The 12,362-nt window shown below is 40.3% G+C and overlaps 1 protein-coding gene across 1 annotated transcript in view; it reads left to right on the top strand.

Moving 5' to 3' along the window:
- UBR1 (ubiquitin protein ligase E3 component n-recognin 1) overlaps window positions 1–12,362 on the top strand; it is a 152,825-nt gene that overhangs the window by 138,210 nt on the left and 2,253 nt on the right. The window contains exons 45-46 of the mRNA XM_019968618.2: window positions 10,432–10,602; window positions 11,878–11,979. Of these exons, the coding sequence (XP_019824177.2) occupies window positions 10,432–10,602; window positions 11,878–11,979 (273 nt within the window). The remainder of the gene's footprint in view (window positions 1–10,431; window positions 10,603–11,877; window positions 11,980–12,362) is intronic.

Genomic DNA, 12,362 nt, shown 5'->3' with positions numbered 1-12,362 from the left:
CTCTTTTCACAGTCTTTGTTTTAAAGTCTATTTTATCTGATATGAGTATTGCTACTCCTGCTTTCTTTTGGTCTCTCTTTGCATGGAATATCTTTTTCCAGCCCTTCACTTTCGGTCTGTATGTGTCCCTTGTTTGGAGGTGGGTCTCTTGTAGACAACATATATAGGGGCCTTGTTTTTGTATCCATTCAGCCAGTCTTTGTCTTTTGGTTGGCGCATTCAACCCATTTACATTTAAGGTAATTATTGATAAGTATGATCCTGTTGCCATTTACTTTATTGTTTTGGGTTCGAGTTTATACAACATTTTTGTGTCTCTTGTCTAGAGAAGATCCTTTAGCATTTGTTGGAGAGCTGGTTTGGTGGTGCTGAATTCTCTCAGCTTTTGCTTGTTTGTAAAGCTTTTAATTTCTCCTTCATATTTGAATGAGATCCTTGCTGGGTACAGTAATCTGGGCTGTAGGTTATTTTCTTTCATCACTTTAAGTATGTCCTAACATTCCCTCCTGGCCTAGAGTTTCTATTGAAAGATCAGCTGTTATCCTTGTGGGAATCCCCTTGTGTGTTATTTGTTGTTTTTCCCTTGCTGCTTTTAATATTTGTTCTTTGTGTTTGATCTTTGTTAATTTGATTAATATGTGTCTTGGAGTGTTTCACCTTGGGTTTATCCTGTCTCACCTTGGGACTCTGGGTTTCTTGGACTTGGGTGATTATTTCCTTCCCCATTTTAGGGAACTTTTCAACTATTATCTCCTCAAGTATTTTCTAATGGTCTTTCTTTTTGTCTTCTTCTTCTGGGACTCCTGTGATTCGAATGTTGGGGTGTTTAACATTGCCCCAGGGGTCTCTGAGATTGTCCTCATTTCTTTTAATTCGTTTTTCTTTTTTCCTCTCTGCTTCGTTTATTTCTGCCATTCTATTTTCTACCTTAATTATCCTATCTTCTGCCTCTGTTATTCTACTGTTGGTTCCCTCCAGAGTGTTTTTTATCTCATTTATTGCATTATTCATTATATATTGACTCTTTTTTATTTCTTCTAGGTCCTTGTTAAACCTTTCTTGCATCTTTTCAATCCTTGTCTCCAGGCTATTTATCTGTAACTCCATTTTGTTTTCAAGATTTTAGATCATTTTAACTATCATTATTTGGAATTCTTTATCAGGTAGATTCCCTATCTCTTTCTCTTTTGTTTGGTTTGGTGGGCATTTATCCTGTTCCTTTACCTGCTGGGTATTTCTCTGCCTCTTCATCTTGTTTATATTGCTGTGTTTAGGGTGGCCTTTCTGTATTCTGGCAGTTTGTAGAGTTCTTTTTATTGTGGAGTTTCCTCGCTGTGGGTGGGGTTGGACGGGTGGCTTGTCAAGGTTTCCTGGTTAGGGAAGCTTGTGTCAGTGTTCTGGTGGGTGGAGCTGGATTTCTTCCCTCTGGAGTGCAATGAAGTGTCCAGTAATGAGTTATGAGACGTCAGTGGGTTTGGTGTGACTTTGGGCAGCCTGTATATTGAAGCTCAGGGCTACATTCCTGTGTTGCTGGAGAATTTGCGTGGTATATCTTGCTGTGGAACTTGGCCCTTGGGTGGTGCTTGGTTTCAATATAGGTATGGAGGCGTTTGATGAGCTCCTGTCAATTAATGTTCCCTGGAGTCAGGAATTCTCTGGTGTTCTCAGGATTTGGACTTAAGCCCCCTGCCTCTGGTTTTTAGTCTTATTCTTACAGTAGCCTCAAGACTTCTCCATCTATATAGCACCAATGATAAAACATCTAGGTTAAAGATGAAAAGTTTCTCCACAGTGAGGGACACCCAGAGAGGTTCACAGAGTTACATGGAGAAGAGAAGAGGGAGGAGGGAGATAGAGGTGACCGGGAGGAGAAGAGGGGGAATCAAAGAGGAGAGAGCAAGTTAGCCAGTAATCACTTCCTTATGTGCTCTCCAGAGTCTGGACCGCTCAGAGATGTTCATGGAGTTATACGGAGAAGAGGGAGGAAGGAGACAGGGGTGGCCAGGGGAAGGAAGGGGGGAATCCAAAAGAGAAAGACAGATCCAGCCAGTAATCAGTTCGATAAGTGTTCTCCACCTTCCGAAACACACAAAGAGATTCACAGAGTTGAGTAGAGAAGAGAAGGGGGAGGGAGGAGATAGAGGCAACCTGGTGGAGAAAAAGGAAAGTCCAAAGGAGGAGAGAGCAGTCAAGCCAGTAATCTTGCTCCCAAGTAAAAATGGGTACTGAAGATTGGGTTCTTAAAGGTACAAAATTGATAACAAATACCAAAAAGCAAAGATTAAAAATCTAGAGTAGAGGTTGGAGTCTCAAAAATACAATATTAAAGAAAAAAACAAAGTCACAAAAATTATAATATATATATATATATGTAGTTTGCTTTAAAAAATAGAGTCTTTTTTTTTGCAAAGTAAAAGTAGGTTATAAAAATGAAAATTAAAGGAGTAATAGAGGACTTAAATTTTTTTTAAGGTTTTTTTTTTTCTTTTTAATTTAAAGAACGATAATGGTAAAAATATATCTAGGACTTTCTCTGGTGGTGTTGTGGACAGTGTGGGGTCAGTTCATTTTCAAATAGTTCCTTGATCCGGCTTATACTTCTCAAGATCTATAGGCCCCTTCCTGTGTAGTTGGTGCTAACTACAGGGTTTTAATCGATTGTACCTGTCACTTCCAAGGAGGTTCCCTCTGTTTTAGCTTCTTCTGTTTGCTGGTCTCCTCAGTGTCTAATTTCCTCCCTGACACAAGGGGGCAGTGGTGGACACTTTTTTAGGCTCACTTGTGCTTGGGGAGTGAGGAGCACTGAAAACAAATAACACTGGCATGTGCTCGCAGTGTCCCGGCCACACTGGGTTTGCCCGCGCTCACGGTGTGTGTGCTTTCCCTGTCTACACTGCTTAGGCTCTAGGTTGCTCTGCCAGGAACTGTCTGAGGCCAGCCCTGGGTTGTATGCACTCCCAGGTCTAAGCCACTCAGGTTCAGGTACTCAGGTACTCCACAAAGGCGCAGAATCAGTTGGGCCTGCGTTTTGTGCCCTTCCCAGGTCCGAGCAGCTCAGGTGACCAGGTGTTCAGTATGCGCAGTCCCTGTGACTTATCACCTTCCCCGTCCCTGCCGCTCCATTTTCTGGGTGTACAACCAGCACATCTTCTCAGGTGTGCCGTGTGTCTCTTCTGGGGAGCTGATCTCTGGCTGCAACCCTCCCAGTGGATGTTTACCATCCAGAATCCCAAGAAGTCTTGGTTAGCAACAAAGCCTGCTTGCAGTTTGGTAGACGATGCCTCTCTGGGGCCACGATTGCCCTCTTCGAGCTCTGGCTGCCCTCGCCTACCTGTCTCTGGTTGGGGGGTGAGCCGGTCCACAGCCAGCTAGCTCTGCTCAGTCCTTTGTTCTGTGAGCAGGCCTGGTGGTGTCTTAGGTTAGGGCTTTTCATGGGATAGCAAACTCTGGTTTGCTATCTCAAGTTAGTTCCCTCAGATTGCCCTCAGGGCATTCATGCCCGGTCCTTACTCTAAGCAATGCAGCCCCGGCTTGCTAGTGGCGGATGAAGGCATCTGCGCTGCTTCTCTGCTGGGAGTTACCACTGGGCACGTAATCTGTGGATTTTAATTATTTATTTATTTTTCCTCCCAGTTATGTTGCCCTCTGTGGTCCCAAGGCTCGCCACAGACTCGCCAGTGAGAGTGTTTCCTGGTGTTTGGAAACTTCTCTCTTTTTTAAGACTGCCTTTCCCAGATGGATCTCCATCCCTGCCTCTTTTGTCTTTCTTTTTATCTTTTATATTTTTTCCTACCTCCTTTTGAGGACAATGGGCTGCTTTTCTGGGTACCTGATGTCCTCTGCCAGCATTCAGAAGTTGTTTTGTGGAATTGACTCATCGTTCAAATGTTCTTTTGATGAATTTGTGGGGGAGAAAGTGGTCTCCCCGTCCTATTCCTCCGCCATCTTAGGACCGCCTCTCTTCCTTATTTTTAAAAGATTGTTTTGCCAGATATCAGATTCTTGATTGATAGTTTTTTAGTTTGAGCACATTAAATGTATCATCATACTATTTTCTAGCCTCCATGGTTTCTGATGAGAAACCAGCAGTTGATTTTATTGAGGATCTCTTGTATGGGATAAGTTGCTTCTCTTTGGCTGCTTTCAAACTTCTCTCTTTGTCCTGACTTTTAACAGTTTGGTTATAATGTGCCTAAGTGTGGATCTCTGAAATTATCCTGCTTGTAATTCAGTTTGATTTTTGGATGTGCAGACTCATATATTTCAACAAATTTGGGAAGTTGTTAGCCATTATTAGTATTATTAGAACTATGCATGGAGGTTCATGACATGTACAACAGGCAGGGATCAAGACCATCCCCAAGCAACAGAAATGCAAAAAGGCAAAATGGTTGTCTGAGGAGGCCTTACAAATAGCTGTGAAAAGAAGAGAAGCGAAAGGCAAAGGAGAAAAGGAAATACCTTCCCATTTGAATGCAGAGTTCCAAAGAAAAGCAAGGAGAGATAAGAAAGCCTTCCTCAGCGATCAATGCAAAGAAATAGAGGAAAACAATAGAATGGGAAAGACAAGAGATATCTTCAAGAAAATCAGAGATACAAAGGGAACATTTCATGCAAAGATGGGCACAATAAAGGCCAGAAATGGTATGGACCTAACAGAAGCAGAAGATATTAAGAAGAGGTGGCAAGAATACACAGAAGAACTGTACAAAAAAGATATTCACGACCCACATAATCACGATGGTGTGATTACCAACCTACAGCCAGACATCCTGGAATGGGAAGTCAAGTGGGCCTTAGAAAGCATCACTACAAACAAAGCTAGTGGAGGTGATGAAATTCCAGTTGAGCTATTTCAAATCCTAAAAGGTGAGGCTGTGAAAGTGCTACACTCAATATGCCAGCAAATTTGGAAAACTCAGCAGTGGCCACAGGACTGGAAAAGGTCAGTTTTCATTCCAATCCCAAAAAAAGGCAATGCCAAAGAATGCTCAAACTGCCACACAATTGCACTCATCTCACACGCTAGTAAAGTAATGCTCAAAATTCTCCAAGCCAGGCTTCAGCAATACGTGAACCATGAACTTCCAGATGTTCAAGCTGGTTTTAGAAAAGGCAGAGGAACCAGAGATCAAATAGCCAACATCCGCTGGATCATGGAAAAAGGAAGAGAGTTCCAGAAAAACATGTATTTCTGCTTTATTGACTATACCAAAGCCTTTGTGTGGATCACAATAAACTGTGGAAAATTCTTCAAGAGATGGGAATACCAGACCACCTGACCTGCCTGTTGAGAAACCTGTATGCAGGTCAGGAAGCAACACTTAGAACTGGACATGGAACAATAGACTGGTACTAAATGGGAAAAGGACTTTATCAAAGCTGTATATTGTCACCCTGCTTATTTAACTTATATGCAGAGTACATCATGCAAAATGCTGGACTGGATGAAGCATAAGCTGGAATCAAGATTGCCAGGAGAAATACCAATAACCTCAGATATGCAGATGACACCATCCTTATGGCAGAAAGTGAAGAAGAAGTAAAGAGCCTCTTGATGAAAGTGAAAGAGGAGAGAGAAAAAGTTGGCTTAAAACTCAACATTCAGAAATCTAAGATCATGGCATCTGGTCCTATCACTTCATGGCAAATAGATGGGGAAACAATGGAAACTATAACAGACTTTATTTTGGGGGGCTTCAAAAACTGCAGGTGGTGACTGCAGCCGTGAAATTAAAACACGCTTACTCCTTGGAAGAAAAGTTATGACCAACCTAGGCAGCATATTGAAAAGCAAAGATGTTACTTTGCCAACAAAGGTCCATCTAGTCGAAGCTATGGTTTTTTCAGTGGTCATGTATGGATGTGAGAGTTGGACTATAAAGAAAGCTGAGCACTGAAGAATTGATGCTTTTGTACTGTGGTATTGGAGAAGACTCTTGAGAATCCCTTGGACTGCAAGGAGATCCAACCAGTCCATCCTAAAGGAAATCAGTTCTGAATATTCATTTGAAGGACTGATGTTGAAGCTGAAACTCCAGTACTTTGGCCACCTGATGCAGAGAACTGACTCATTAGAAAAGACCCTGATGCTGGGAAAGATTGAAGGTGGGAGGAGAAGGGGACAACAGAGGATGAGATGGTTGGATGCATCACTGACTCAGTGGACATGAGTTTGAGTAAATTCCGCGAGTTGGCGATGGACAGGGAGGCCTGGCATGTTGCACTTCATGGGGTCGCAAAGAGTTTGACATGACTGAGTGACCTAACTGAACTGAAAATTTACTAATTCTTCTGCATGCTTCTATATGCTAGTCAACACCTTTGTAAGCTTTTAATTTCTGCTATTGTACTTTTCCATTTGTTTCCTTTTTATAATTTCTTTTACTGATATTCCCTACTCTTTCATATATTTTCCTAATTTCCTTAGTTTTTTTTCTTTTTTTTAATCAATGGTTTCTTTCAAAGAGCATATTTAGGAGAGTTAAAGTCTTTGTTTTTAGTGTGTTGGGCTTCCTTAGGGATAATTTCTGTCAATCTCTTTTTTTTCCTATGAGTGGGCCATACTTTTCCATTTCTTTGTAAGTTTTGTTGAGAATGGGACATTTTGAGTATTGTGATGTAATAATTCTGGAAATTAGAGACCCCCCCATCCTAGGAACTGCCATTGTTGCTTGGTAAAGGCTATAGTTATGTTTGTTTTAGTCTTTTCCAAGCCTTTTTTGCAAAGACTCTACTCATTGTTGTGTGTTCTGGAAGTGGAATCTCTGTTCCATTATCTCTGTGGTCAGCTAGTGACTGACAGAGATTTCCTTAAATGCCTGGATCCAATAAGAAAAAAAAAAAGAGAATGAAAAATATAGACTGTTTTGCCTCTTTCAATCCTCTCTACTATCATCATCACCAAGAAATCTGCTTCAGCCCATGGGAGTTGAAACAATGGCCAGTCCCTGTGCCAGCCCCTCAGTGAACTGCCAGGGAAAATTAAGCTTACAACCCTAATTTTTTGAGGACAAGGTTCTTCTTGTCCACCTTGGCAGCAACAGCAACACACTGCACCATGATTGCGGGCAGCCACCCCCATAGCTACCTGCTGTGGAGCTTGAGGATAAGAATGGTAATCTCTATATAAAATGCCAAAATTCACTGAAAGTTACCAGCCTCTTTTCTGTCAGGCATTCCTTTGGACACTGCAAATGTTTGTCCAGACTCAGTTCTCAAAATAATTGCTTCAGACAGTTCTTAGCAGATTAGTAGTTGTTCTGGTAGAGGAACCACACTGTTCTCAGCTTCACAAGCAATAACCCTCTTGGAAATATCTTTTATACGTGTGTTTTTAGACACTGTTTTCCATGCATTACACTGTGGTGACCATATTCATCCACTGAAATAACACTGAAGAACTCTTTTTTTTTTTTTCCAAACACAATCTTACATGGAAGCCCAGTATTATATAACAGTAATTATAACAGTAAAACAGATAACACTGTGATTCAGATTTAAGTCTGGGTACTGGGAAGAGGAGTACACTCCTTTCTTGGCACCATGTTCCTCCTACCTCAATCAGATTAAACACTATTCTAAAGCAGTGTTTCTCAAACTTCCTTTTATCTTCTTCCCTTTCACTGATCACTTCCAAATCAAAAAAATACTGTCTGATAAAGACTAGTGAGAAGCAGTATAAACAAGTTACATTATAGTCATTGCTAATACCATATGTGAATTACCTGTTACTTCTATAAGAGAAAATCATGAGCTTAAACCCGTATTTCTATATAATAAAATTATGTTCTATAAAGGTAACAGTAATTTTCATTTTGCAATTACCATCTTTAATATGATGCAAGTTATTTGACTAGCATAAGATGAAGAACAGCTGCTGCTGCTAAGTTGCTTCAGTCGTGTCCGACTCTGTGTGACCCCATAGACAGCAGCCCACCAGGCTCCCCTGTCCCTGGGATTCTCCAGGCAAGAACACGGGAGTGGGTTGCCATTTCCTTCTCCAATGCATGAAAGTGAAAAGTGAAAGTGAAGTCACTCAGTTGTGTCCAACTCTTAGTGATTCCATGGACTGCAGCCCACCAGGCTCCTCTGTCCATGTGATTTTCCAGGCAAGAGTCCTGGAGTGGGGTGCCATTGCCTTCTCCAAAGAACAGCACACCACCAGTGAAATGTCACTGAATGGAGAAATCAAATTCATATCTACTTTAGCCATTGGTGTCTGAATATTTCATATTGGAATCATAATGCATCATCTTGAAAATAATGAGCCAAAGTTACTATTGATGCCGTTATGTATCCTTGATGCTCCAGTGGCATTACACACAACACCCATAGCAAATCAGACATGAAACTAGTAGTAACTTATAATTAAAAGGCAAGAATCTCAGTAGCCTGAAAATCAAAGCCTGTTCAAGACTCAGTTGATAATGTACCATTAACAAAGCGTCCTTTCCCCAAATTGCAGAAATTCCAAAGCTCAGTTGGGTGTTTTATAATATTCCCAAGCATTGTGCAACAACTAAACTTCTTTGTAAACTTAATTAGGTCTCTCACTAAACATAAATAATTCTCAAATTTAAGGATACCAATTAGTAATTCCAGGTAACTGCCTCTATCTGTAAGGTGACTTATTAGTAGTCTTTAGTTATATGTTAAATAACTTGCTGTCACTTGAAGGAACCAAAGGGAGAGATTGCATTTTAGGGTCATCTTAAGGGCTTGAAGAGCCCTTCTTTGGCCTGCTCTGAGAATCACAGCCCTACAGGATGACTAACGAAATTGTCTTACTTAGTTATACTATTGCTTTGAGTCACAAAGCCAGGGGATATAACTGGCCCAGAAGGAGCTTGGGCAGCCCATTGCTCAGCCTCTATTCCCAGTTAGAATTTACTTCAATATCAGCTTCCTTGCTGCTTGTCTCATGCAGACTAAGGTCAGCCAACTAAAGAAGTGGTTGTATCACTTACCTCTCAGCCCTTGAAAAATTAGCTGGATGATTTCAAAGATTGCACCCAGATCCAAATTCAGTGATTGTCCTAATCTTAGGGCTGCATTGGTACCACAGAGGTCCAGTGAATAGATGTTGGCTTCATTCAAGAGTGTCAGGCAGTTGGCTCTTAGGAAGATCTGAGAAGAATGTTAATCATTAATCCAAGTGAAGATTCTCTTGGGTGATATTAGATATTATTGGTTTCAAGTAAAAATGAAAATAAATATTATGCTGTCTTCCAGTTTTATTTTTACTGCCAGTTTTCATTAAAACTGAATCATTTCTAGGTAGAAGTGTGGCCGCTCAGTGACTATGTCTTAGGCATCATCCCCATTTTACTCTCTAGGATGGAGTTCAGCCATTCTGTGCTAAATGTGAAAGAAAATGCTGGCTTTATCCAAAAAGAGCAACATCCTGGAAGTGAAACTAATCCCCACATCTGTAGGAGACAGGAATGGAATACCTGTGCACAGAGTCCCTCTGCTCCTGTATAGACAATGGTGGTTTTCTTATCTTGCCTAAGACACTGGACTTCAGAGAATAAATTGTAAATACCCTAATGAAAATTTGTGTTGGTGCTCTTTATTCTAACCCAACTGTGGGCATCACTAGATCTCTCCTGGGGTTGCATTTATTTTTTGCTGTGCAAATTGATGTTTGCTTTATATCCATTATATAGCAGATAAGAATATAAAACGCTCCCTTTCAGAGATAGCAATTATCACTTTAATATAGAGTGATACACCCCTTAGGGGTCATTTATAGCAAAGATCTGGCATACCACTGTGTTAAATGGCCAAATCTCATAGTACTACTTACTTAGTTCAAGCAAGTCAACTTTGTTACTTTTTCCTTCGGAAGACTTGACTGTGTTTCTGGGTCGGAAGGTGCCTCAACTCAAAGACTACAGTCTCCCCTTTTCAAGCCTAAAGATCTTAATACTCCAAAAAAGTGGGGGAAATGTGTTCAAACCCTTACTAAAAATTGTGGTTAAAACAACTGCCACAGTTATATACCTTCAAAGTCATATTGCACCAGCATTATGGACACAAACTTGACTGAACCAATCCAGCAGGGGGAAATTGGCTATAAATCAGTCATGTCAAATGAAGACTCAATTCTCTAAATGCATCTCAATCTCAAGGCATATTTAATTGCCAGACTCTATGGGAAATCACCAGAACCCTGCATATTCAAAAATAAAGTTTCTTACTATGGATTAATCAGAAGACTTTTTGTTGTCTTAAGGAGAAATATTAAAAGAAGAATCATCTAATTAAATGTTTCCTTGTCTTTTAGAGCTTGCTTCACTGCAAAGCTGCAAGTGCTGAAAACACTAATACATCTGAAACACTGCTAAATATTATATATTCATTGCTAACTGATTATCTTGCTTTTATTGTTTCTCCATCATATTAAATGGTTTCTTCCCTTTTGAGGTGCCCACGGTCTGCAGATGACGAGCGAAAGCACCCTGTCCTCTGTCTTTTCTGCGGAGCCATACTATGTTCTCAGAACATTTGCTGCCAAGAAATGGTGAATGGGGAAGAGGTGGGAGCTTGCATTTTTCATGCACTTCACTGTGGTGCTGGAGTCTGCATTTTCCTAAAGTAAGTAGGATGCTTCATAATTAACTTAGGGAATTTGAGTCAAGTCTAGAGGCCATTATGGCAGGACAGTATGTTGATAGGATATGATCTGTCAGAAGTTTGAGCATAGACTTGTTATTCACATGCAGTTGAAATAGTTTTAAAAATTAGTAGTTAAAAAATAGGAATCTATTCACATTTTTATTATTTGTGGAAAACCTTAAATATGAAACTTTATATTGATTATTCTGCTATAGTGTAAAACTCAGGTAGAATGAAAGAGTTCAGAGTCTTAAAACTTACATTTTCAAAGGACATGTAATTGTTACTTTATATTGTTCTTTGAACGTTTTAATTTTCTTCACTTTCCTCTGTCAGTCAACCATTGTTTCCCCTGGTATGTTAGCAAATGACTGAGAACAGACGAGTAATCTCTCATATCTATGAAAGAAGAGTGCAAGTTCCTGAGAGAGAGAGAATTCAAAGTCGATGGCGTGTGCTTTTTCTCTCCATTCTCTCCATGTAATATAGTTTCTGTTTACATAAACCCAAACATCTCGCACACTGGGGAATATGTAATCACTGCTTCTCAGCATCTGTTGGAACAAGGGGAATAAGGGCATGGAAGCCAAGTTCAAACATCTATTTTCTTTTAGGGAATCTACAGCAAGTCACCTACTACCTATTCCAACCGTTTATTTTAATCATTTCTCTGTAGAGAACTTACCCCTACACAAACATTATTTTTTATTTTTCCATTTCTCTGCTCTAAGAGTCCCAGGTATCTTCAAGATTGCAGTGGTTTTTTATAATGTGTACTCTTAGAGGCTGGCTCTAACCAGAAAAGGCATGACACGTCCATAAATGACCTTCTTTCTGGCCCAGGGTTATCAGACTAGGAGATGTGGTTCTGTTCTTTGGTTAAGTTCCCTCCCCCACCTCCAGGTCATAGGTCAGGAAAGAGGGCAGAAACAACCCTAGCCACTATTTTCCAGGGTACCTATGGTTCAAACAGGACAGCCTCCTTCCTCTCTTCAGTATATTTAGCCAGTACTACTGGCTGACCCCATTTCCCTAAATCCATGGATCCTTTCCCATAGTGTCAACAAAAATAGCAATGTTCATTTTCTTTTATTTAGACAAAACACAGTTTAGTCTACTTGTCTATGTTTATATTATCTTTATACTGAATTCCTAACAAGACACCCATGGCCATTTCTAGATTAGCTTGATGCAGTGCCTGTCATTTGCATACATGCACTTCCTAATATTCCTGTCGTTTGTTTCGTCCTTCAGAATCAGAGAGTGTAGAGTGGTCCTGGTTGAAGGTAAAGCCAGAGGCTGTGCCTATCCAGCCCCTTATTTAGATGAATATGGAGAAACAGATCCTGGCCTGAAGTAAGTTTTTTTAAATTTTACTCAAATTATTGTACGTGGATGGTAGCAGGTCTTTAAACACAAAAGCTAGTGTTACGTATTGAGAGATATTTTAAATAGCTATAAGTTGAAAATGTTAAATATGATGCTATCCTAAATGTAACAAATAATTTTCAACAACTTTGTGCTTCTCCAAAATTTGAGGGTAGGGTCTTCCCTGGTGGTCCAGTGGCTAAGACTCCCCACTTCCACTACAGGGGACACAGGTTTGATCCCTGCTCGGGGAACTAAGATCCTGTATGCCACATGGAGGCCTCAAAAAAAAACACAGAAAACAAATTGGGGGTAATAACTTCTCCAAAATATTTAGACCCAAGTCATCCTAAAATTTGAAACCTCTACTA

This window comes from Bos indicus, chromosome 10, assembly GCF_029378745.1.
Source record: "Bos indicus isolate NIAB-ARS_2022 breed Sahiwal x Tharparkar chromosome 10, NIAB-ARS_B.indTharparkar_mat_pri_1.0, whole genome shotgun sequence".
Lineage (NCBI taxonomy): Eukaryota > Metazoa > Chordata > Mammalia > Artiodactyla > Bovidae > Bos > Bos indicus.
The sequence above is the reverse complement of the archived record's forward strand: the minus strand, read 5'-3'. Positions and strand labels throughout refer to the sequence as shown.